We start from the raw sequence: 27,186 nt of genomic DNA, 5'->3' as shown, positions 1-27,186 counted from the left end.
GTAAAAGGTGGCTGCACCTGTACTTTCCCTAACATATGTGCTACAAATCTGGCAGAAAGATGATGATCACAAGGGACAGATTCCTACTGTATGGACATTCAGGAATGAAGCATATTTACTTCTTTCCAATAGGCGGGATCCTTAGTTATAGATCAGTTTTGCTAACTTTCCAGTATGTTCAGAATGATACAAAAAGGTTTTCCGTACAAGAGAGGAAAAAACAGAGGAACACACAAGCAAACCAACTAGAAACAAAATTGAGATGCTTTATATCATGGTCCCAGCTTGTTCCTAACTTTTTTAAGGTGATTTGCATGTATGGGAAGCTACACAAGCAAATTGGCCACAATCACAGAATGGTTATTAAATGTTTAAAAAGTAGCAATAAAAAACAGGAGTTTGCAATGCAGTAGGGATTCGTGCTATGTCTTAGTGACCCTGTTTCACAAACTTAATGGTTTTGGGGTACCTGAAGGCAGAGATTAACTGGATCCTGTATTCTGCTACTCTTTTACCAGCACTTTTTCCATTCAACTTACCCTCATAGCTTTCATTATTGGAGCGAGGACATTCTCAGGCAGCCTCTAGCTGTATCCAGAGAAGAGCAACATCTAGAACAACATATCCACCCATTTGCTTGCCCTTTGCGTACGGAAGGCCTCTCTCATGACAACCATTGACCAAACTTGACTGGTTTTTCCATCAAGCATTGTGCATCTATGTCTTCATGCCAGAAAAATAGAAACAGTGCTCACTTTATGATATGTAGTTTATAGACAGCTTTTGGTGCCAAGAATGTCTAATTGGTGTGCAACCAGATCCTTGTGCAAACCATGAAGTGGAAATTCTAGGAAAGAGAAGGGCTGTACAGAAAAGCATGTCATTACCTGCACAGCTTGTCTTCTACTGAGCCATACTAACGTTGCCAGTCAGTAGCTGAATAGGACTTTTCTGACAAGAGTGGCTTGGCACAGAAATTCCAATCACAACATCGCTGCTCAGAGTCACGTTTAAGTAACAGAGTTATTCTTTGTCGCATCAATAATTCACTTATTTGTAACGCAAAAGAAAAAAGTCAGCCCTCTATATAGCAAAGAATCTTTGCCTTCCCTTTTTTTTTTTTTATTTAATTTGATCCAGGAGACCATACTATCTCAAACTGCACAAATCAAAGCACAGAAGTTAAATCATCACTAGCATCTAGTGATTCAGGGAGAGAGGTGTGCACACTCAACACACATAAATCATATAGTTGTGGTATCCTGCAGGCAAAAGGAATGGTTTTGGGAATGCACAATATTTTAAAGTTCAAAACATAATCTAAAGATGCTAAACCCTTACTAGAAATCCTCATGTGTCGTCTCTCCCTGCCCCCCCTCCCCCTCAATCTCCTGTTAAATGTAACACTAGGACTTCTAAAGGAATTCTTCTCTAATATAATGCCATAATTTAATGCACTGATGGTAATGCTGATTCAATTGTCTGCTTGCATAAATATTTTCTAAACCTGCATTATAAAAAAACCCAAACATCACTGGCCCTAGGTGTAAAAATCTGTACTTCTAATCATCTATGTAATCAGAATTAATTGTCTAGTAGTAACTGTCATTTGAGAAACTGATCAATCATACTTTAACTGCATGACCATAGCATAAGTAAACACCTTACAAAATAAAAGATCTGTTGGTTCTGAGCAATGATTAAATGATTATTTAACAAGATGAAAGCCATGAGGGTGGAATTATTTCAAACAACACGGAACCACAATTTTTTTCAAACTGAAAAATAGAGATTCTAGTGAAAAGCACAAAGAATACAAACACTAGGTTGCCCTAAGAAAAAATAAAAAAAAAAATGCCTGAATTCTCTTTCATTTTACACTCAAAAAAGTTTATATTGAAGAAAGATCAAACATATTTTGTTCAAATGAATGTACAGGACAAGCATATGAATGCAATGTCTAAAAGCAGTCAAATAAAATATGAACAGTCATATAAAACAATAAAAATGTACCACTAGCTTGTTTATTCCATTAGACTGATATTCTTTATGTGTCTGAGGAATTACTAGTCCAGTTTAGGAAAACCTTCCCAGATTTCATGCCTGGAGCTTTACAGCAGGGTGCGCACATGAAATCGTATCTCATTTCTCTGCACATTCAAAGCACCCAAAACAAGTTCAAAGTGTTGAAGAGGAGTGACAAACAAACAGTACATGCCTATGCTTGCAGTCAGAAGAGTTAGATTTGGCATCATAGACCTTTGGAGAGGTGATTAAAGAATCTCAGGTGCACGGCAAACTCTTGATTCTGGCAATTCTGCCAACTCCATAATGCCAGTTGTCAACAAGTCCAAGGGGATGGAACAGATCACAACCCACCTCAGACCCTTAACACACAGAGAATGACACTAGGTGAAAAAGGTAGCAAAGAGGAATGTTAACAGGTACAGTTTATCTGCCCTGATAATATCCTAAATTTGTTGCAGTCCCAGTTGCATGTGCAGGTTTTATCACTGAACTGCATAATTACGGTCTTAACACACATACACGCGCTCCCATGTCCAGGTCCCCTAGCAGTGAGGAACTGGGAGCCATAAAACAGCTGGCACGGTCCCTGGAAAACATACCGGCAACTCTTTGTGACAGAAACTGTGTTACCACTTCTGTATCTTGGGAGGACGTGCTAAGAATCCCTTTCAAACTATCTAGCTTAACGGGAAAGAACACAATATAGAAGTGCCGTTTCAAATCCTAGCGCAGATCATTTTTGCAGCTCTGATCCCACCTGTTTGCAAAACCAGCATCAAATGCGTTCACCTCCATGCCCATGTTTACCAGATTGTTCCACACACACAGAGAAACTCACAGGCATGTTGTGGTTTAACGTGGCACGCAGCCACACAGCCACTCGCTCAACCCCCCTGCAGTGGGATGGGGGAAAGAATTAGGGAAAAAAGTAAAATTCATGGGTTGAGGTACAGACAGTTCAATAGGACAGAAAAGGAAGGGAAAATAATAATAAAATAATGATAAACCAATTAGAATATACGAGTGATGCACAATGCAGTTGCTCACCACGCACTGACTGACACCCAGCCAGTCCCCGAGCAGTGCCCCCCCCGCCAGCTTTCCCCCTGGTTTATATACTGTGTGATGCCATATGGTATGGAATATCCCTTTGTCCAGCTGGGATCAGCTGTCCGGGTGGTGTCCCCTCCCAGCTTCTTGTGCCCCCCAGTCTTCTTGCTTGTGGGGTGGTGTGAGAGCTGGAAAGTCCTTGACTTAGTGTAAACACTGCCTCGTGACAACGAAACCATCTCTGTGTTATCAATATGATACTCATCCTAAATCCAAAACACAGCAGCACTGCAGCAGCTGCTAGGAAGAAAATTAACTCTATCCCCGCCAAAACCAGGACACGTGCACAGGTGCACCACCATACACAGTAGATGACCCTCCAGTTTCTAAAGTTGGTCTCTTTGTATCTGCTGTCATGAGTTTGAAATGCCACATTTTGGTCAGTTTGGCTAATAAGGCTAGTAAATGCTCTGTGAGGAAGAACTAACAGATGTGTGGTTAAGATGACAGCACTGAAGGCAAACATAACAACGAGCCTTCACAGAAATAAAAGGCCAGTAAATTAACTGTGGCACCCAATTGTCACATCAACGGCACGCAACAGAAAAGTTTTCAAACAAAAGTCTGAACTGCAAAAAGGGATGTTAATAGTCAAGAGTGCCAGAGGAGAGCGCCAGTATTACCTGCTGGAGAGACCATGGAGTGCCCTGCACTGAAGGTCTTTAAGAGCACGGTGAGTAAGTGTCAGGAGTGATGCAGGTGCAGTTGGTGCTGCCTTGGGTGGAGGGGTGGATTAGCTAATTCCTTGAGGCTCTTGAGATAACGTCACCCCATGCCATTTCCAAAGCCTTGCAAATTTAGTGGATTGAGGAAGTGATGAACTAATTATTTATGTGAAAAGATTCCAATAGGATGATATACCTACTAAACTAAGGTTTTCTGGATTTATAGTTTGTTCCCTGCCATTTTCATCTCTAGCAGATGAGGTGTGAAATTGCTTCAGTAGAAGGACGCAGCACATAACAGCATCAGACAGCATTTAGAAGAATAGAACTAAGACTGTCAAGCTTTGGGTTTGTGCTGAGCTCATCACTACCTCTGGATCGGCAGATTCTTTCTTTACGGCATATTTGCTAGGAAACTGTAGAAGTGAGAGATCTGGTCACATGCTCATTTTTTAATGGTTGGACTACTGATTTTTTTTCAGTTCCTGCTATGAAGTCATTCCCTAGAAAACAGCCATGACAGCAAAACCACAAAATGGGGCACATACATAATCCTTCTGCTTCACATGTGCTTTATTCACTTTGAAACTTCTTTCAATTCCATGGCATGATAATTCATATGCATTTGAAGAATGAGGCCAGATACCTTAGACACCATCTTCTTATCCCCAGTATAGTCCAATTCTGCTAAAATAAATATACACACACACATCCGAGAGAGACAAGGCCACCGACATGTTGGTCCCTACTCATAAGTACACCTCCAGCAAAACTGATGAAGACATCTGAGGCACTGTTGTGACTAGTGTTAAGGGAGGGCAAGAGATGAGAAGGCTGCTTCCCAATCCCTCAGAAGTTTTAGGTATTTCTACCAACACTACTTTTTCACCTTTGAACTTTTATCTGCCAGAGTAGAAATGGGTTAAATCCACAACTCACTTAAGTTTAAAAAAAGAGAAGCTAATCTGGCCCAGTTTTGCACAACTATTCTTACAACGTATTATGTCCATATGGATAAGAAAATGCACGTGACACAAATGCCCAGTAACCAGGTTTATATCAGAATGATTGAAAAAGTGAAATACCCAAATGAGCATGCATTTTCCATCCAACTAATGCAAGTCTAAGCTAAATTTCAATCACTGTAACTACACCAAGGAGCCGGCACGTAACTGAGGGCAGAATTTGACACTGATGTAATTCTGCCTTTGTGTTCTACCTCTTAGTAATCCGTTTAAATCTATTCGTCATACACGTCTTCCAGCTTTATAAGCTTAAAGGAATTTTTAGTACTTCCTCTGCTCTCCCCAAAGAAAAAAAGGATGCAAAGGAATTAATGAATTAAGATTTAATGCTCAACCTTAATTGCCAAGACAGGGCAATTATATTATAATTCATTAAAATAAAATCCATTCACCACACATACCCACACCCTAGGCTCTTTATGTTTCAGACACATCACGTAAATTCACACCGTTGAATGGAAAATAAATGTTACTACTAATTTTTATTAAAATATTAGTTAATTCACATCTACCATAATTGAAATACAAGACAAAACATTGTTATTACCCTTCCTACTACAGACCATACAAAGATTTTAATGAACTTTTTTATTTAGTCAGTGTGCTGAAAATTAATTTCTCAAACTAAGAGTTCTTATCATTGAGGAAATTGCCTACATATAAGAACGGTCTCTTATAATTGTTCAGTGCCTTAAAAAAAGCACACTTGTGAATATTTCAGACTTTGATTTTTAATACTTTTCTTTTGAAACATCTTATTACGCCAATGTACTGGACTAACACAGGGAGGGAGATACCAAAACAGAATTTAATGTAGACATCCCAAAAATTAATAGAAGTGTTGTCCTAAGAAAAAAATTTTGCTGCAGACATAGCTTTAAACCTCCCCTCCCTGGCCTCCCCACCACACAGAAAGCAGCATTTCCATCTCATACTACCTTGCTCCAGCAGCCTCCTGAAACCCCATCCCTTCGTTGACTGCATACTAACTAGAAGCAACATAAAAAAACTTTGAATCTTAAGGTCTGGAGAGTCTGGATTCAGCATTTTAATTCAAAACAATACTTTTTAATTTAAAAGCTGCACAGAGATCACAGAATTCCAGTTCTTTCAGAAAAGCAAGCAAAAGACTCTTTCCTCTTTGCTAGACCGACAAAAAGACAGCATACTAATGGACAGGTAAAAATCATCTTGCTAAAGGACTGTCACAGAGAAAATCCATTATTAAACTATCTGATTCTTTTTCAGTGTTAAACACCATCTACTGCATACTTTATTTTCACTTCTCTGAGCTCGCTCTTTCTTCCTCATCCCAACTCAGAGGAAAACAGTAAAGGTGACACTATCACAAATTTCCAGCCCCTGCAGCCTTCAACCCATCCCACCCTTTCCCCCCCCACCCCCATCGACTATCTGGTGCTTTGCCATATTCTTAGCTGGGTAATCTTCCAATACTCCGGCCTTTTCACAGATGATAGAACTGCTTAGAGGGGTGTGTTCCAGGGGAATCCTGCTGGTAAGGGACACCTGCCATGGTAATTTCATGTCACACATTTCCTCTGAGTTTTCTTCATTGGAAAGCCTGGCAGAATCTGTTGTTCTTCAACGTTTCAGAAGACATGGATAAAGCAATTTCCAAACATCTTGTGTCGGTGTATAAACTAACAGGAGTTCTGTCTAATTAGCACAGTTGTTGGTGTAAGCCTGTGAAATTTAGCTGACTTGGTTTCAGCAGAAGTAGACCACATAGGACCTGCCTCTTGTCCCAAACAATAGGATGAACCTTGAATAGTTTTTTGTGCACGGGGAAAGCATGCAAACAACCTGCTGATCATCAAGAAGTGTAAACATGTTCAGAAGTGTCCTGAACGAGCACGCTGTGGCCACCAACAATGGCAACAGGAAATCAGAAAATGGACCGGTCTCTAAGGAGGTATTGTCTACCCCATCCTATAACTAAGGGAACCAAAGAATTTTTGGAGAGACTCTGGAGGGAAGCCAGAAGAAAGTGGAATGCAGGAAACTGAAAAGCATTGAGGACCCTGTACCAACACTATGCATAGCATAGTTGGTACCACCATGCTACTCCACCCGACTCGTCTGGAGAGCAGCACCCCTCCTGCAAAACAGGGAGGTCCTGTAACGACCTACAATAACCTGCACAACTTCTCTCCTGGACTGCACCATCTCTTCCACAAAACACAGAAGTAGTTTCAACAATAAAATTCACTTAATTTGAGCTTCCAAACCAGGACATGATCCTCATAAATTTAACAACCATTGTGCTTTTGATGACTTCTTCTCTGGGGAAGCTGAGATCACAGTATCTAGGTCCCCATACACATCTTGACTTCCTAGACAGGATCTGTGCAATGTCTGATTCCATCTAACTTGAGTCTTCTGAAAGTTAATTAGCCTTAGGTAGACCTCCAAGTGGCTTCCTAGTCTGAAACACTTATTCCAGTGTCTGCTACAAAGACAAAATGGACAACTGCCTCAGGCTAGGCATCTGGCTTTTGGGTTGCTGTGCAGATAAGATGAAGTTAAGCGACTGTGAGCTGTTTAAAAGTGAAGCCTGTGAAAAGGAATTTATTTGTTGTATCATTATAAAACCAACACACATAGCTCTCAAGTGCATTTCTCCTTTTGGGCTCAAGCTCTGCTCCCACTAGATGGGTGGCCTCTCTCTCCTCATTTCAAACCTTTATTTTTTTCCATTTTGAAAAATGGAGTACCTGACCGACTGATACAAACAAGCCTATTTCCAAATCATATCAACAGCTCCATCCGTCAAAAAGTTCATCTTCAATGCAATTTCAAAAGCGGAGCTCTCTGCACTAGATGTTTGCAATAGTTCCATATATCAAGCATCCTACAAACAAATGCACCACATGACACTAACAGGGAATACACCTTCCTATACAAAGTCAAGGGAGAGCAAAGTAATAGAAACTGAAAGAAGATAAAATGTTTTGTAGGTAGTGGAACACCAGCTGATAGCAATTTCTCTTTCAAGCCACAGTATACTTAATTTATTTATAGGCATTGGAAAAATGTTACTGGCACAGTCCTATGTAGGAAAACACACTAGAAGTGCCACTTTATGAAAAAGCAGCTCAGACGGAGTAACATAAAGAAAATGAAAAATGTTTGCCTAAATATCAAGTCACATTTCTTGCAATAGAAAAATGATGCCGGGAGAAAAGTTAGGCAATTAGGAGTGAGAGCAACTAAGCATAGCCTATACCCAGCACGTATCGATGGCATATTTAGGAGTTCCACTGAGGAAGTATCTCAAGATGAAAAGTAATAACTCATGATCTTTATGCTCAAAACTATCAAGACCAATATATTTGTGTTTCTGATACCGGGACATATCATCCACATTAAGGTCCTGCTGGTATTTTCAAATAGATTTGTGCTTTTCCTGGCTTTACTTGAACATGGCTTTTCAGGGTTTTACTTGGATACTTTGATGGTTTGACCTGTGTAACAGTTGTCCGTTGAAGTGGACTATCAGATAGATAGGATGTTTCCTTACCATGCTAGTAAGAAACGTTAAAAAAAAAAAGAGAGAAAAAAAAAGAGAAGAAAAAAAGAAAAAAAGAAAAAAAGAGAAAAAAGGAAAAAGGAAAAAGGAAAAAGGAAAAAGGAAAAAGGAAAAAGGAAAAAGGAAAAAGGAAAAAGGAAAAAGGAAAAAGGAAAAAGGAAAAAGGAAAAAGGAAAAAGGAAAAAGGAAAAAGGAAAAAGGAAAAAGGAAAAAGGAAAAAAGAAGAAAAAAGAAAAAAGAAAAAGAAAAAAAGGAAAAAAGGAAAAAAGGAAAAAAGAAGAAAAAAGAAAAAGAAAAAAAGGAAAAAAAGGAAAAAAAAGAAAGAGAAAAGAAACAAAGATGTGATTGCTGAAAAGTTTTCAGGCTCTGTCACAATTGTCAGGTTTTAGCTGACACATGCAAATGTGCCGTTTGAAGGGTTAGAAGAAGCAGTCTTCCACTTGGTGTGCGTGCAGAAGGACCAGACAATCTCAGTGTTGCTGGAGATACACACTTTTTTTAGCCTTGCATTTTTACGTCAGCAACCTGAGAATCTCACAAGATGAAGAAACCCCTCATATAATTAAGCGCAGGTTTTTAAACACTCAAGGATATTGAAGTAACTTGAGCTTACTGAAGTAAGCAATTGTGGAAGAGTTAACAAAGACAACCTGGAGGATGAATAAGAGCCTTTGACTTTTGGTTATACAAATGGCTATCACTGGATATTCACTGTGGCTATTCACCACAGCGAAGGGGTGCTGAGAAGCCTGAATTTAAAAAGAGCACTGCTACTTGAAAAACTACATAAAAATATAATGCCCTTCTAAGGGCACACTGCAGACAATCATCCTGTGACTCTTGTATCACTTGTACACCAGGTAAATTGTAGAAAAAATGGGAGGGAGGGAGAGAGAAACAAACACATTGGCACCTCCAGAAGAACGGACATTTTACAGTTCTGCCACTAATGTCAAGGATGCAAAGTAGTGATGACCGATAAAATCAGCGACGGAAAAGTTGCTTACAGAAGTAACTTAAGAAGTAACAATTACTGCACCATGTTCTCCTTTGAGATAGCTAAATATAATCTGGATTTTGAGGATAAATAGGTCCTACAGGTTAGAGTGAATTTACTATAACCATATAAACCATTAGTGCTAGAGTTCAGAACAGAACTAACGAATCTTGGCTACTTTTTTTTAGCTAACACCGGTTCCTTAGGTAGCTTTATAGTCTACTGAGAGAGAAGCTGACACAGTTTTTCTTAGATGTTTATATTTAACACAATGAAAAGCAGGGGTTCTTCCCTTTCTCAGTTTTGCAGACTTCTGCAGCCTGTGTCAGCAACTCTTCATTGCTTTGTTTTATAGATGAAAGGTCATTACAAAGGTCCCCACTGAACACAGAAACAGGCTTAGATGCTGGAACCTTTACAGCAAAGATACATTTGCTCTTAGTGACTACTACACACATTTCCTGATTATTTTTTTTAACCCCAGCAATTAAAAGAAAGGAGAAACTCTATGAAACACTGATGTATCACATTAAAATAATTACAATAATGCTGGCTTTACATTGCATTAAAGATTGCTGTAAAGTGCAATGATCCCTAGGACTGCTTATCTGTACATCCATTTATCACAGAGTTCTGTTCATCTGTTGTTGATTATTAAGGCTAAGGTGGCAAGTGAGGAACTAAGTGATGCAATTGCACAGCTTACAATTAAAGCTATCCCAGGAACAGAAGCTACTTACATTACGGGTCTGATTCTAGTGTCTTGCCTTGTGGTTAAAGTGTACATAATAGTGCCAGATTTTGGGGCAGCACTTCACCTGTATGCATCCATCTGGTACGGCTAAAGAGGCACTGCAATGATGCACATATATAAGACAATAATGCTGCTAACTTATCTCCCCTAGATAAAACAGATCAAATCCTCAAACAGAGGTTTCAAGAAGGACAGTAAAAGTCAACTTATGGTCTTCAGGTACAGCTTTCCTGTCCCTACAGTTTGAAGACTATGTACATACAGTCCACAAGCCCTTTAAAGCGAGCTGTTGGGCCACAGCTGACAACACAGGCACGTACCAGCAGCAAGGTCCATTCAATATTGCAACAGAGGATGCAGAGGGAAAAGACAGAATATGATTAAATGACTAAACAATGCTTACCAAACTGATAAAAAATTTTCAACACATTATGCTTAGGGAACTTCTTAGCACAGAACACCACCAGAATACATAGGCAAACTTTTTTTATTCATTTTGCTGTCTACTGCTTTGCACCATTCCCTAGTTTAAAGTAAATTTCCAAATGACCAAGGACTGCAAAGCTAGAATGCAAGCAATCAGATTAGAGCAGAAATAATATTATTTTATGCAAATATGTTTAATCTGAAGCAGTAAGGACAGGAAGAAAATAGCTGTGATTCAATTAGTGTTTTGATGACCTGGGTACTTAGGTTTATAGCAGAAGGAGATTTAATTCCTAAATACACATGCATCATCATGTTTTAGCTAATGAATTGAAAGAGGACAGTTAACTGATTTTCATCCAAATCTTTAACCTTAGGGTTAGATCATGACCTTTATTACTGCCTGGACAAAAAGCCCCACTAATATCCAAGAACAGAACCATCCATAGGAAGTTCTCCTGACTCTCTATTAGTATTGTGGTTTATCTCCAGGCAGCGACTCAGCCCCACAGCGCTGCTCACTCCCCTCCGATGGGATGGGGGAGAGAATCTGAAAAGTGAAAGAGAAAACTTGTGGGTTGAGATAAAGATGGTTTAACGGGTAAAGCGACAGCCACACAAGCAGGCAAAGTAAAACAAGGGGTTGATTCACTGCTCCCCAGGGCAGCCGGTGCTCAGCCATCCCCAGGGCAGCGGGGCTCCATCCTGCCTAACAGGGGCCGGGGAAGACAAACGCCACCACTCCGAACGTCCCCCCTTCCTTCTCCTTCCCCAGCTCTATGTGCTGAGCACGAGGCTCATGGCAGGGGACATCCCTGGGGTCAGGCGGGGTCAGCTGTCCCGGCCGTGCCCCCTCCCAGCTCCTTGTGCCCCCCAGCCCGCTCGCTGGCGCGTGGGGTGAGGAGCAGCAGAGCCCTTGGCTCTGTGTAAGCCCCGCTCAGCAGGGACTGGGCAGCCCTGTGTTACCAGCACCCTCTCCAGCACAAACCCAAAACACAGCCCCTTAACAGCTGCTAGGAAGAAAATTAACTCTATTGCAGCCAAAACAAGGACAATTAGAAAGCCAGTGAGATAGGGAGAAGCAGTCAGAGAAAATGGGCTGCCTTTTGCCAGTCCCTGTTTATATTCATGGAGGTTTGCAAGCCCGTGACAACCATGGTCAGTATCTATCTTGAAGGTTATGCACATTACTCCCATCAAATAAGAACCTCTGTTTTTCCAGGTTGTGCCAAAATGTCTGTCAAGGATACAGATTCTTTTTTTTTTCCCCTTCTTTGCTCTGACTGGTAATCTATTTTAAAAAATACCTTCTTCAGCATTTTTTCTGTGCTTTCAATGAAATTAGCTGGTTTCCATTAATCAAAATACAGTCACAGAATCACAGTGCTGGAGTGGTAGTTCTGGGAAGGATGCTAATTCCGTTCCCCTTCTCCATAGCTAGATCAACTATCAATGTGTCATTATCTGCAAGACATTTGTTTAACCTGTGTCACAACACCTTCAAAGACAGTCCCTACAACCTCTTTAAAACCTCTCTCCCAATGCTTAAATATTGCCGTCATTACAAAGGCTAAAATTCATCCTCTTCACTGCAATGTAAACATACTGCTCCTTGTTGTATCCACAACGGATAGAGAACAAGTTATCCACTTTGCAGTTAATTTTATGCTTTTGAAAATGGAATTTGTGGGCTGTTGGGTTTTTTTCTTGTTGTTGTTGTTTTGTTTTCTCTCAACAGAGAAGGTGCTCCTCTCTTTCAATCTTTCTTCGCATAATGTATTTTCTGTGACTGATCATATTCTGTTACTTTTCTCTGGGTAGTTTCCAGTTGGATTCACACTATTCTAGATGCCTGGTACTCAAATCTGGACAACATATTCCAGCCAAGGTCTTAACTGGCGCTGACTAGAACTGAAGGATTACTCATAGTTACACATGCCAGTGCAACATTTGCCTTTTTTTGCAACAGAATGACATTGTTGACTCATGTTCTATTTGTAATCCACCGTGATCCTCTACCCTTTTTCTCCAAATTTATTACCATCTGACTGTTTTTCATCTTGTTTTGTGCAGATGATTATTCTTACCTAACTAAAGAACTTTGCATCTGCCCGGACTGAACTTTATCCTTTGTTTTCAGGTCATTTCATAAATTTCTAAAGGTGACTGTGAATTTTACTGCTGTGTTACAATCAATAAGCATACTAATGTCAATATCTACAGTTTAATGAAAATGGTGAATACTGGACCCAAAACAGATCACAAAGGAACCCTACTCAATTTATCCTTCCAGCCTGACATGTAACCATTGACAGCTACTACCAGAATGGAGTTTTCCAACTGATTTTGTATCTACTTCATAATTATTTTTAGACAATATTTCTTTAACTTGCTTATAAGACAATAATGTAATTCAACGTGAAAAGCCTTATTAAAGTCAAGCTTACTCCCAAGTCTCACAGCCTGTAAATGACCCAGAAGAATTTTTTTTAGTTCGACACCCATACCAGCTTTATTCATCTCATTATCTTCCTGATGCTCACAAATATTTGTTTTAGTATTTATTCTAGTACTTTTTTTTTCAGGATTTCAGGTTCAACTTATGGATAGAATTTCCTATTTTCTTCCTTTCTCTAACTTCAAAAAATACGCATGCTGTTTCTTCTTTCCCAGTCTCCTATAATTTCATAGGTTTTAAAAGGTAAATTTTAGTATCTTTAAAGTTATTTCAGCCAGTTCACTTAAACCCTAGATCAATTCCAGTTTGCAATCTATTTCCAATTTGCAAATATTTAATTTACTCAGGCCTGTTCTTTCCCTAATCCAGCATCCTACCCTTCAGCCGAAGACGTTAGCTATGATCGCCACCTGCTCTCAGCTGGCCTTTAAGCGAAAGCCAAGGCACAGGCAGGTAACAGCGCTCTGGCCTTCTCAGCAATGCCTTTGTGTTAGGCATCTCTCTCCACTGAGCAGTGAGCTGTCATTTTTCTTGAACTTTCTCTTCTAACACAGTTGTAAAAAAATGGTATTCTCACATCCCTGCCCAAATATCTCATGTTATACTTGAATTTCTGAGTTTGGGGTACTGTTTGTGCTCCTGCACGTTCTTCATGTAGCTCCCTGCCACCGCAGTCACCAAGAGCCTCGCCATCAGCCAAGCCTTGGCTTTTGGGTAATTCCTGTTTGTGCCCTCTACATTGAGGAAATGCAAATTATCCTCATTTTTCTTCCCCTAATTTCCACCTTACACATTCTCAGTTTATCTGATATCTGATTTTGAAATAACTTGTCTTTATTTCGATCTTGTTCTCTTCCTAAAATTACTGCATTATACCTTTTTACCGCCATTGTCACTCTGCCTTCTACTTTTATTCTCCACAGGAGATCCTGTTTTCCATTTAGAATCAAATGACAGTTATTAATCACCTATTAACTCAGAAGCATAAAAACATGTTTAAATACTGTGCAAATTACTCTTCTGCCTAGCTAGTGATTTAAAACACAATTTGACATGCAGTATGAATCTACTACACCATCCAATACTTAAGTCAAATAGTATTTCAAAGCTGAAGACTTTGCCCCTGATTGGTTTGGCCTTGTTAAATCAGAATATAAACCGAAGTCGCTAGTTTGAATGATACACTGAGGTCTCTCTTGCAGCAAGTAAGGAAGGAAGATTTGCAGGCATGTATTTCTAAACACACTTCATTTTTAAAGGTTTAGGTAGGTTTCCAAAAAATGAACTCCTATATACTGAAGCAAAGGGAAGGAGATCCCTGCTCACTAAGTGATGCCAATGAGAGCAGGGTTGGGCCTTGAAATATTCCCAAAGATTTATTTAATTAAATGAGAGCTAGATAAGCATGGGGAAGACTGAATTTCCCTTTCAAAATAATTTCTGCTTTACAGTCAATGACATAAGAGATATTAAAAGAAAGCCAGCACCATTACTGACAAAACTGACAAGTGCTCCCCAAGGGTTAATAAAATTCTAGAAGACAATCTATCGATCACTGCCTTAGTTCAAAGCACATCAGCCATAATACAGTCATAGACGGGGACCCCATCTCTGCCACTTCTGATGCCATATTTAATAGCAAAAGTGGTTGCTTACAAGCTTAAAAAGGAATTTAATATTACCCTCCTAGCACGTAAAGAGAACCATGTGCATCTGCTTGGCACATATAAGCAGCCATATGTACTTGACACGCATTTGATGGAAGACAGCGTATTTCATGTGCTGCTTCTCAGTGATTGTCTTCTGTTGATTCAGTTAGCATGTTTTAAAATTGTACTGATTTACTGAAGATCTACAAACATAATTCATGTGCAGTTGTCCTACGAATAAGGCTCTAAAACTAATTCAACCACAGTCAAAAAATAAATTGCAAAATAAGTTATTCAATTGAAATCTGCCATCTGAGGCACAGTAATAGAAAACATTTATAATAAAACTAACATATATTTGTGGCTGGAGATGTGTACAGTACTAAACAACTCTCTGAAAGGAATTTATTCAGGCTTTTCTGAAAGAACATCTTAACTGGGCTAACAGAAAATTACATGTTCAAAAATAATTGCAGGTTCTATGATTTTCATCCTGCATCACAGGCTTCCCATTATCATCCTTTCTGTTTTGGAAGGCTTATGAATTCTAGGCAAACTTTATTCTGCACAGCTGCAGGAGGCCATTTCTGGAGTCTGGATTTGCCAGTTAGACACTGGAAAGAGAGCGGTACAATTCAACACAGCAGAGGAAGCAGGAATACCAATACATTCATCTCAAGATAAGCTCTAAATCTGACAAATTCACTTCCATGGGGCTTCTGGACTGTGAAAGTCATGGGCGATGCTATGCTGGAGGCTGCAATCCACTCCAAAGCAGCACTTCCCTCTTCAAAAGTGAAGGTATTTTGCCAGTTAAAACTTTCATTAGTGCTCAAGAGGAATTCTTTGCAAAGATGGAGAGTTCACGTCTGTAAATTAATAATGATAATCAAGTCTACACAAGCATGTCTGACCTTGGCATCACTCATCGATACGTCCCATTCAGGCAGATGAAAATTTTTACACAGAATAGTGGAAAAGCGATTTTGGAATTTTGAATTTATTTTTTTTTAATTCCCCCCCACAGGGTAGATAATGAAAGCCCTGAGAAATAATATCCCTGTCCAGACTTCTCAGTTACTGTGGAACAGGACTGGGAATAAAGACAGTGAAAATAAATACTGGAAGAGAAGGGGGAAATTCCAACTATTTCTAATAGTGAGCATCTTTTCCTGAGAAGTCCAGCAGCTTGGAACACTTGAGATTGCTGTCACCAGTGATAGGTGAGATGATACCACGCTCCCAGCCAGCTCCTTGGGAAAAAGCTCAGCACTGCAATAGAATTAAGTTGCTCTCTGGCCCCCTCCCCCCGCCCCATGTCCTTCTACAGGTTTGTTATTAATAACAATGACAGCTCAATGGTCTAAACGTTTTTGGATTCAGAGGTTATGTATATGCAATACAAAGAACATCCCATTAATTCCGTAGTTCCAATGTTCTGGATAACGATGCTTTAAAAAAAGCCATGTGGCAAATAACTGGACACCATTCCAAAATGTTTTCCAGCAACTTTTCACCTAACAAAATGTGCTCTTACTTGAGCATCTCATCAGAAAAATTAATATCTATTTGTCTGTAGAAGAATATACTAGAGCTATTAAGAGGTGGCTTTTAGCAGAAATTCTCAATAACAAACTTATTTTTTTATTTAACAGTTAATACATAAAGTCTTAATAAGCTCATTTTCTGGCAAGTTTGAATAGGTGCAGAATATCAGACACATTTAATTACCATACCAAAATCTCCGATGTGAGAATACTATGCTAAACTTTCTCCCCGATTCCCTCTTTTCTTCATCCAATGTAGATGGAGAAGACTAGGAAAGTATGCCAAGTTAGCTGTCAAGCTCCTTAAGATCTCTCAAATGACCTTGTCAGAAAAAAACCCCCAACACTTTGATTCATATTTTAGAATCCTGACTAACTTGCTCCTTCCACTCTTCTGCAACTCTGACAGAATGGAGTTCAATATTAATGACTATCAATCATTTTCAGGCTATATGCTCTCCTGCCTTCTGCAGTCCAAATGCCTCGTTAGCTTGGCTCAGTCGGCAAGATGCTCACCGTTGTATTGGTTTCTCCTGGGTTCAAGATGAATAAAAAGCTGGGCTGGCAGCTAGGCTAAAAATAACTCTGATCACTCAAGTACCCTCTAAGATGCAGCTGAACCATTCAAGCTGACTTCCCCTGGAAAGGCATGTTATGCAAAGATACCTCGTGTGACTCTCTAGGGGTTGTTTCAGTGGAAGTCATGTATGCTTTTCCACCTATTTCTTTTCCTGAGACACATGCAGATATTTCTCTCTGCACTGCAAGCAGAAAGCAGACAGCTTGATTACACTGCTATTGTTTTTAAATGCATAATTAAATAATTCAATCTGCTGAATAAAGCTAGCTTTGGTTTTTTTTAGAAAAGAATATAGATTTGGTTGGACCCAGCAGACTTTTCCTTAAAATATGCAAATTAAGTACAAGACTGGAAGCCGAATTCTGCTGGTTTTCAAAACTGTTGGTTTTGAAATCTGTTAAACTTACTGAATCCTCCAGCTGCCTTTGTGAGATGACTTCTGGCAGGTACCAGCCACCTTCCATTACTCCTAAACCCTGCCCTCCCAGCTCCTTCATTGTGATTCTGCACTCTGGCTTCCATGGAAAGACTTCACCTTTAGAATATTCAAACATGATTTTAGATTTAGAATTGAGAAATAGGTTTTAAACATTAACAACTTGTAAAGCTGTCCCAAAGAATGGGTTCTCAGCTTTAGCTGAGTGATGCTCAGATTTCCCTTAAACCCAGAGAGAAGGCAGTTGTCTTGCTTTCATTCACCCACTGGAAGAAGTTTTTTCTCCTCAGTTACTGTAGGAAGAACCTTGGTGTTGTGAGATTAAAATTTTCTTTTGGGGTATCTCTCTAACAATTGTGTTGTGAAAACAGAGAGCTGCTATTGAATTCACAGCAGCAAGCTAGGGCTCCTTACTGCAGGATCTGCACAGGCTCTCTGGATGTAAGAACCCCAAGGAATACAAAATAAAAGCTTTTGTACCTCCAAAATCATACAAAAGCGCAGAGGGCATTTAAACACCCCAAGGCCAAAAGGAGCAACATGGAAAAAAATGTCAGGGCTGGGAGAATGGAGAAGACCAAAGACAGATGAAACAATTTTCTTGCAGCTTGCTCTGCATAACAGATCTAGGACAAATTCTTCTGACAATTCTTTTTTCTCTGCATGGATAATGACAGATACTAAACCTATGGCGGAAAAGACCTAGAAAAGAGATTCATAGAATCTTAGGATGTTTTGGTTTGGGAGGAATCTTAAAGATCAAGTGGTTCCAATCTCCTTGCCATGGGCAGACACGCTGGGCGCTTGACCAGGTTGCTCAGACTAAGTAACAGTTTCCTAAGGGAAATTTTTGCGTATGAAATCTCTTTAGAAAGGTATGAGTGGCTATTTTAACGTCTGAGTCAGTGTGATTTTTACCATGGCCAAAAGTAGTGTTGTCTTTGTCAAAAAGAATGAGCTATTGGCCAAATAAAATCCATCTGTAAGATTTAAATGAAACAAAAGTGCTGCACAGATCTCCGCAAGGCAGAGCATCACGCTTGGAGTAGCACCTAGTCTGCATTCTGCTTTCTGACAACAGACTATCCATAGTCTTGAAGAAATTTTAGAATGAAAGAGAAATGATTCTTTTCTCTGTAAAGAGACAGTAATCTTTAACAGATGTATGACTGTTTGTATTGCTTCCAGATATCCACGTCTGATTTCAGATTCTCTAAAACGATTTGTGGTTTTGCCCAGAGTCAGAAATCTCAGTAACACAATGAACAAGACAGTTTTAAAGCATGTCAGTTCAAAATCTTTTTGCAATATTTCGCCAGGATTTACTTTTTTGTTTTTCCTCTTGGGAAGACAGAGGGCCACAAGGCCTCTGAAAGTGGTAGGGCCATAAATTCCACTTGAAGTCAATAGGATTTGTAATCCTAAATCCCTCAAATGCCTTTGAAAATCCCTGTGGATATATGCTTTGACAAAAACCATCATCTTTCCCTTTCCTTTGACACTGAAGTTCCATTTCCATAAAGAGAGACAATCTACACTCTTCAGCTCTAACATGTACAAGCCCCCAGTGATATTCCTGGGAGCTACCTACAGATAATAAAAGGAACATGTCTGGCAATGAAACATAGAAATAGGTGTAAAGTGAAATTTTCAAAAGCACCTTCAGAGAATTCTAATGGGTATTTTCTTCCTAAACACTTTAGTAATTCTGAAAATTCAAATCTCTGATCGGCCAAGGTGCTCCCTCTTATGACTCCTGTTTGTAAAATAAATGACTGCCAAAGCTGAAATCGAAAGCAAATAAAGAAAGCATTGTGGTTTCATCTCCTCTGCTGAACTGTCATTTATCTAGCTACCCCTTCATTCATTTGTTCATGCCCTTCCTTCTCCTTCTTAACCAATTTGCTCTTTGCTCTCATTTGTGGTATGATTCACAAGTATAATTTCATACTATTTGACTTCCAGAGGCATCAAAATGTTTGTCTGTAACATGACTTGCTGCTTTTTCTTTTTTAAACAGTTATTAAAAACTTAAAAACTAACTGAAGTATTGGTCAATTATGAAACACTGATATTTTCTAATATTCTTTAACCATTACCCACTGGTTAAATCCCAGTGACACCAGCCATGCCATGCTTGGAGAAGGCCATGCACGTTTTGATTTGTTGTTTCCCTCTGCGTACCACACTGTGACTGTTCCACCATGAGCTACTTGCCAGCTCAACAATTTGCTTAAGCAATTTTCTTGCAGGAATACCTTTTCTGAATGTAAAATCACAAGAGTTATATATCCAGAGAGCCACTTCACATTCTGAAGGGCAAAGTACGTCTCACACTACTTGAATGGCACTTAACTTTGACACAGGATCCAAAACAGAGGACGACTGTGCAGTGGGTCTGCGTGACTGAAGCTCATTTGTATTGGAGTTACCAGGTACATGATCATTCCTTTCTAAATGACTTTAAGATAACATCTTTTAAAATCCCTTCCAATTTCAGAGTATAAGTGGATTGAAACTGTAGAACACCATTTTGAATAAAATTTGAGGCACTGCTGTTCTACAATTTAAGAGACGTGATGTTGAATAATGAACCAAAGCGAGTTAAAGAAATCCAGGATCCTAAAAATGCCTTAAGCAGTGGAAAAAGGCTACACATCTACCTGTGATTGTGCAGCTGTAATATCCTCGTCTCATACGTGTTCTCACGCAGGAGTTATATGAGCTTCACCAAACATTACAAAGAGAAAAAAAAATGAGCAACTGTCAAAAGGCAAACCCAGAACCTAACCAACCTACGCTTTATATTGTGTGTTGTTATCTCCACAAATCAAACTGCTGATAACTGGCTCTACCAAATCAAAAGAAGCTCTGCTAAATCTAGTTTTTTACATTTGTCCTGAAAAAAACCCAAACAAACAACACAACCCCAAACCACCAAAACATTATAGAAAGCTTTAAGAAACAATGAAATCTAAGACCCAAATGGTTTAATATTACACTTTTTGAGGGTGCTCCACTATGGACTCTTACAGAATCTTAGTGTCAGAGTGACAAATATAACAAACAGTAAAGTTCAAGTACAATATCCTGACTTTAAGGACAGAATTATGGCATACTATCAGCTTGCACTACCTACTCTGTCTTTCAGAGGGTGGACTGCTGAGATTTCTTTGCATACAGTGTGTTTTACTGACAAGACATTAAGTATCAAATACAACCCACCACACCTAGCAACATCTGGGCTACTAGTATTTCCAGCAATGTTCATCTATGACATTTAGAGTGAATGTGTCTTACCATCCTATCTGAAACTATTTTTTCCTAGCTATGAACACAAAGCAGAGGATGCTTGATGGGAAGTTGCTGTCTGACATCTCTTAAGCTGTTCAATTTGTAGTTCCTTCTCCTGGCATGACTTGTTTCCAGTGCTATCCTGGACACAACAATATAGAGTTTTTTGGGGTGTTTTTCCCTATCCTTTGGTAGATGGCCTGGAAATTGCTGAAGTACTGCCATAACTTAAAAACTCACCGAGACAAAGCATAAAATGTCATTTACAGAATCTGTATCTGCATCAACAGCACATACACAACACCATTTAAAAAAAAAAAAAACAACTCTGAAATTCATACGTTACAACTGGCTTCAAAGACTTGGCCCCTTAAGTGTTAGGAAATGCAGTAATTACATTAATGACATTCATTTAGGAAAGTTTTTAACATGAAAGAAAATGTACATGAACGAAAATGTACATGAACATATCTGTTTTACATTGCATGTTAGACCAAGATTCATGGTTACAGAGAATCTAAGCATATATATCATCACTGAATATAAATTGGAATGGATATGGATTAAAAAATGTGGCTGAAAAACAGAGATGAGTCAAACCCTTACACATAAACCACCTCAAGCTGTGACTAAATTGGGAACGAGATATAAGCATGAATATAGCTCTTCACTAATGCATGGGACAGGGGGAGGAAGAAAGGCATAAAGTATATAGGGATATCATGAAATAGCAGAAGACAATTGCAAAATGAGTAATAACTTTACCTTGATCAAAAGGCTTGTTTGGATTCCAGTTTCTGAAATAATCATCCTAAATGGGGAGAAAAGAAAAGGAAACTCAGGAAAAATATAATCATTTACATAACTAAACTACAAATGAATCAACTCATCTTTTAATCCTAACATATTTAGGCCAAATCAGATAAGACTATCAACAGGTTGTATCCTAAAGAGTAGTAAACGCAGGTTAGAAATTAAAGAATAGGAAATTCCATTAATTCAGTACCTTGAAGTTTTCTTCTGAATTGTTTTTCAAAGTATGCCCATTATTAAATATTTTTCTGAAAATTCTGCATTATTTTTTATCAGTCTACAACTTTTGATAACAAAGATAAAAGCATATTGTTCAGGTAACAACATGATCCATACCATCCCGGTGTGGCAAAAGGTCAGCAAAATAAATCAAAAAATACTTAGATCCATTTGGACACATGTCAGTCCCGCCGTTGTGAATGTACAGAAACACAGCAACAGCATCATAAGCATTATACTTAAAGTACAATAACATCCAGGAGCACTTTTGTCATTGTTCCCACTATCAATTTTTTAAAAACTTCTTAAATCTGATGTAAAGATATAATCCTGCTGTGAGTCTTGTGGTTCAGTTTTACATAATTCTGACTGGAGTTTAAACTGGAGAAGGTAGCAACTGTCAGAGTACCCAGCCAAATGGTCATTCTGTTGCAAATGAGTCCTTCTGCAGAAAGAGTAGAAACCTCTTCTGTGCATTGGATCAATTTGTGTTCTATGCACTGAGCAAATATTTACATGATATTTCCCCCACTTCAGAGTTCCATCAACCCGGCTCTGAAGAACTGGGATTCAAGTCCAACTGTTATATTTGGTTTCAGCATACTCTGTACATCTCACTTGTGTCCTCTTTAAGAGGAGGTGGTAACAACAGAATAGTGTATTTGAAGTGAAAAAGCATGGAAGATTTCTTTAACATTGTGATATTTTCCTGCATGTTAAACTTTACTTCCTTTATAATATATCCAGTATTCTGTATGCATTTCTTGAGGGCTGCCACTGAAGAGATGTCTTTATCAAGCTGTCTAGAATGACATCCAGATTTCTTTTTCTGCCAGAAGAGTAACTCAAAACCCATCAGTGTGAATAAGACACCTAAATGATTTCTTCGTTGGGCTTTGTTTACTGTTTCTCTCCAATACACTGATTTTCACATGGTCTCATGCTATCTGGTCACCCTAACCAGGAATATTTGGGAAACCTGGAAGCCAGCATGTCTGTCTGGGTTCAGAGCAGCCCACGGGGCTGTAACAGGAGTGGGGCCTCTCCGTTCCCTCGCTGAACACCAGGAGATGCACCTCATGGCAGCACATTCCCTTCCGAAGGCTACGGCCAGCAGGAGCAGAAAGCACTAACGTTTCCAGCGCAGAGAACCGCGGGCTGCTTCCCTCTCCTCTGCCTGCTCGGGGGGCAGGGGGTGGGCAAGCGCCCCCTTAACAAAGAGGCCAGGAAGCAACTCTGCGTGACTGTCAGGAAGAAATGCATTTTCTTTCTCCAAGTATATTCATGCTCAGAGCCTATACTGACTTCATGGACAGTGATGATGTCCCGTAACAACAAAGACTATTATTCACGATTTATTTCAGATACATCAAAAGCATCTATACTTCTTCATCAGAAGTATTGGGTTTGGCACCCAAAACAGAATCGCAGGCTTGCCTTTGAATTCCACAGCTTTGCTAATACAAACCCCCTGTCATGGTTATACAATGCTTTGTAATTGATTACGATGTACTGCTAAATTCACCAAGCATTAATCACTTTTCAGAATGTGCTGGCTTTTAAGCTTTTTGAGCAGAATAATTTTTTTCCAGCATCAAAATATTCTATTTTTGCCTGCCTATATGTTTTTTTTTCCTAGGTGTTGCTTTGCTGCTGGGTTTTCAGCATCAGAAACTGTTAAATAATTCAAATCCCAAGAAAGATTTCTTATGCTGGTGGCATATGGAACCAGTTTTGAAATAAGGATTGGAAAGGGGCTTTATCTCAATTTCAGTGTCAAAGGAATATTTTACAGCAAATGCACCTTCCTTTACAAAAAAACCTACAAAACACTATCTCTTCTGTAAACCAACTCCTTTTCTCCTTTATGCAGATGTGTTTAGTATTCCTTTTTGAAAATTGAAACTCTATTTATTTTAGAAGATGCCTGAAACTACAGTATGATAACGCAGGAAAATACACAAGAAAAAATATGGAACAAACCCTGAAAAGTAGAATAGAGAAAACCTTTGAGATTTTCAATACATAAAACTCATTATTATTTACAGGAGTAAATAATGATTATACATACATTAAAGCAATATGGTCAATAGCAGTTCAAAATAACTTATGTCAGTTGGACAACAGAAAATACAGCACTAGAGTTGCACTTCAGCACTGATACCAGCATAACTGAATGGTTATGACACCGTAAAGGTGAAATTCACCCTGTAGGTATGGCTGAGTAGAAAATCTATGTCTTATTTAAATACCACCTAAAGCTCTGACTTGAAAAATGGACAGAGCTTTGTGCTACTGCTCTGCAAGGTGCTGAAATTTATACATTAACCTGAAATGACTTTTGTTAGGAGGAGGAACTCTTAACACCCCTGAATGGACCCATTTCGCTGTGAGTTCCTCCAACAGAAAACCAGCATGCTGAGAGAGCAATGCACAGTGCCTAAACACGGCACTGATTTCCAGGCGTACATCATTCTCTCTCCATGTACATTATTCATATATAAAAAACAAATACAATTGCCATGATTAAAGAGATTTAACATTCTCATTCAATGAAACACCTTCCTGACAAAAATGACTGCACAGAAATCGATGCATTTCTGAGCTTTCTACTAGGACAGATACTAATATGCTTAAAATACCTTATGTCTACTGTAACATACACAACTATTACGCCATTTTAATATTAACATGTTAATAAACCAATATTAACACATTAATAATTAACATGTATCAATACATTTCATTTATAACAATATTAACAGTTGATCATAAGACTTCAAAGTATAATATGAATTATGATATGCTGTAAATACTTTTATTCACTCTATGGATATTTACAAGTTAAAAATGAAAAACCTACCTCAACTTCCTGAATACGTAAGCATTACAAATAAGAAAAGAAAAAAGAATGAAATAAAACAATATAAAAAACATGTTAACATTCATCAGTTTTCTCCTTGGCGGCCTTTTAAATGTGAAATCACTTATTTCAGATGACTTTCACCTCCAAACGAAATAATTTTCTCTCTCTTTTCTGACCTTTCCACCTTTGCTGTCATGGCCCAGTTTTCATCAGCTGCGCTATTATCTAAATGCCATTCTATTAGCACGTTTCCTTCTCACAGAGCACAGGAAAAGGCACTTTCAGTTCCTTTGGGCTGACAAAACCACCAGAAAGTGTTTGTTCCACATAGTCATCTGTTAGACACCCGATATGAGAGAATTAATATTTTCTTTCCTAGCTGACTTTAAACACTACTTATTTGATGGACACTGAAGGAAAAGCAAAACCAGGCATGGACCCACTTCAATACAACAGGTGATGATGAACAAATATTTAAAAATATCTTTCTCCTTGCACAGAATTCACACTGTGAGGGTTTTGCCTACGGTTCAGTGGCTGCATATGACTAAGTCAATCTTTTAATTAAACGAAGGGACTCTGCACACCTAAAATCATGCATGGAAAGAGAAGAATTGATACTGCAAACCAGGGCTGGATCTGACTCCCTTAGCTCAACTCAGCGTTATGGAAATGTGATGTATTGGCTTGGCCTCTGCTCACAGCCAGGAATAAACGCGAACCCTGAAGGAGAAGCTGCCGGTCCCTCTCACAGAGCACAGACACGCTGAGGGGAACGGTACGGAATTTACTGCAAGTCCTGTGACTCCAGGTCCCTGATGGACCCAGGCTCTCACATCACAGCAAATACTCAGCTTCCACTTCCAGGAAGGGAAATCTGACTCCTGCCAAACTGGCCCCAACCCAGTTCTCAAGGATACCTTGAGTGCTGTTCTGTCCCACTGGGCACAGGATGAGGCCTCTGGCTGCCCCGTTATAAAGTCTATCACCTGCCTAGGATAGACATCCACCCAGGATAGCAAGGCATACGACCCGAGAGCCCCTCACACAGAGAACAGCTCACCTTTGACATCCCCGGACCCAATTCAACTGCAAGACTTGGGACAGGAGCGGCCTTTTCAGCTCTGTGTGTGTTCATCACTGCGCATCATGGAATCCTACTTCAAGATTTTACCCTCAGGAAACTTAACTGAGAAGTTATAGAATCACCGAACGGTTTGGGTTGGAAGGGACCTTAAAGACCACGCAGTCCCACTCCCTGCCATGGGCAGGGACACCGGCCACCAGCCCAGGTTGCCCCCAGCCCCGTCCAGCCCCTTGGGCACTGCCAGGGATGGGGCACCCACAGCTGCTCGGGGCAGCCCATCCCAGCATCTCACCACCCTCACAGGGAAGGATTTCTTCCTCTTACCTAATCTAAATCTCCCCTCTTTCAACTTAAAACCATTCCTGCTTGTCCTATTGCTACATGCCCTTGTAAAAAACCTCCCCAGCTTTCTTGATGGCCCCTTTAGGTACTGGAAGCTGCTGGAAGGTCTCCCTGGAGCCTTCTCTTCTCCAGGCTGAACGGCCTCAGTTCTCTCAGCCTGTCCTTACAGGAGAGATGCTCCAGCCTCTGACCACCTTCATGGCCTCCTCTGTTCTCGCTCCAACAGGTCCGTGTCCTTCTTAAGCTGAGAGCCTCAGGGCTGAACACAGTACTGCAGGTGTGCAGGTGGGGTCTCATGATCATAACAAATGAAATAATTTTACCAAGGCAAATATAAATTGCTAGACTTGGGCCCCAGTTCTTTACTGCAATTCTATTATTTTGATTTAAGTAATCAAGAGATGAAGTGAAACATATTTTGAAGTGATTTGAATTCATTTTGCTATATCAGGCATAATAAGTTATTGTTTCTCAACAAGAGCAAAATATTCTTTTATCATTCAATACATAGGTGTCAAATTCAGCCAACTTAGATTGATATGTCATCAACAAAGTCAATCAAGAGAATAATCATATGTCAAACTAAGTATGCAAAGGCCATATTAAAAGGTGCTACTTTAAAAGCTCGCAAAAAAACCCAAACCAAAACAACTTTCTTACTTTTTTACAGGCAGAACTATCAAAAACCTTCATCAGAAATCACAGATGGGGTTATGATTTGCAGAAATCAAAGCCTGAAGTAGACATGGGTCTGACACCATTTCCCATTAGTCATATCAGAAAAGTTAGCAAGTCGGAATTGACCCTAAGACCAGTACATTAACATATGACTGCTCTTCTCTCCTATTACCCTTCATATCACTACAAAAACAATAGTTAAAAACCTGAAATTAATGTTAAAACCAAACAGGTTTATCCTCTTTTCCTCTATCAACTAAGGAAGTAAACAACAGCTTCTTGCACCCCTGAAGTTGAAGTTATTCCTACCACACCTACTCTATTGTTACTTTTTGGTTTCGTTATTACCTAAGACCTGGTATTTTGGAAGAGTTAATGAAGCATGGTTAAATTAACTAACACACTAGCACTCTCTATACTTTTTTATTTACTTGTCAAAAAGAAGCTCTTGCAAGATGCTCTTGCTTATAAATAGAGCCAAACATTACCTAAATGGGTGCAAAAATATTTATATTTAGTTGCGTTAATTGGGCTTGTAAGTTATTTGTATGAATCAAGCAGAAACGAGATGCTGACTGAAAAAAACTCCACAGAATATTCCCCTTATTTTGCACCTTTCCAGGACGAGCTCAGCTCAGTTCCTTCCCCTGGGGCCTGGGAAG

At 39.4% G+C, this 27,186-nt stretch overlaps 1 protein-coding gene across 2 annotated transcripts in view; it reads right to left on the bottom strand.

Annotated features, from left to right (window-relative positions):
- The window catches only part of SPOCK1 (SPARC (osteonectin), cwcv and kazal like domains proteoglycan 1), a 324,520-nt gene that overhangs the window by 193,854 nt on the left and 103,480 nt on the right, over positions 1-27,186 (bottom strand). The window contains exons 3-4 of one of the 2 annotated variants that reach the window (XM_037398497.1): positions 24,415-24,423; positions 21,285-21,330 (exon numbers count right to left, since the gene is read on the bottom strand). In XM_037398497.1, the coding sequence (XP_037254394.1) occupies positions 21,285-21,330; positions 24,415-24,423 (55 nt within the window). The remainder of the gene's footprint in view (positions 1-21,284; positions 21,331-24,414; positions 24,424-27,186) is intronic. The other variant, XM_037398498.1, reaches the window with a different exon arrangement.

The sequence above is a fragment of the Falco rusticolus genome, chromosome 8 (genome assembly GCF_015220075.1).
Source record: "Falco rusticolus isolate bFalRus1 chromosome 8, bFalRus1.pri, whole genome shotgun sequence".
Taxonomy (NCBI): Eukaryota; Metazoa; Chordata; class Aves; order Falconiformes; family Falconidae; genus Falco; species Falco rusticolus.
This window is presented reverse-complemented; position numbering and strand designations above follow the sequence as displayed.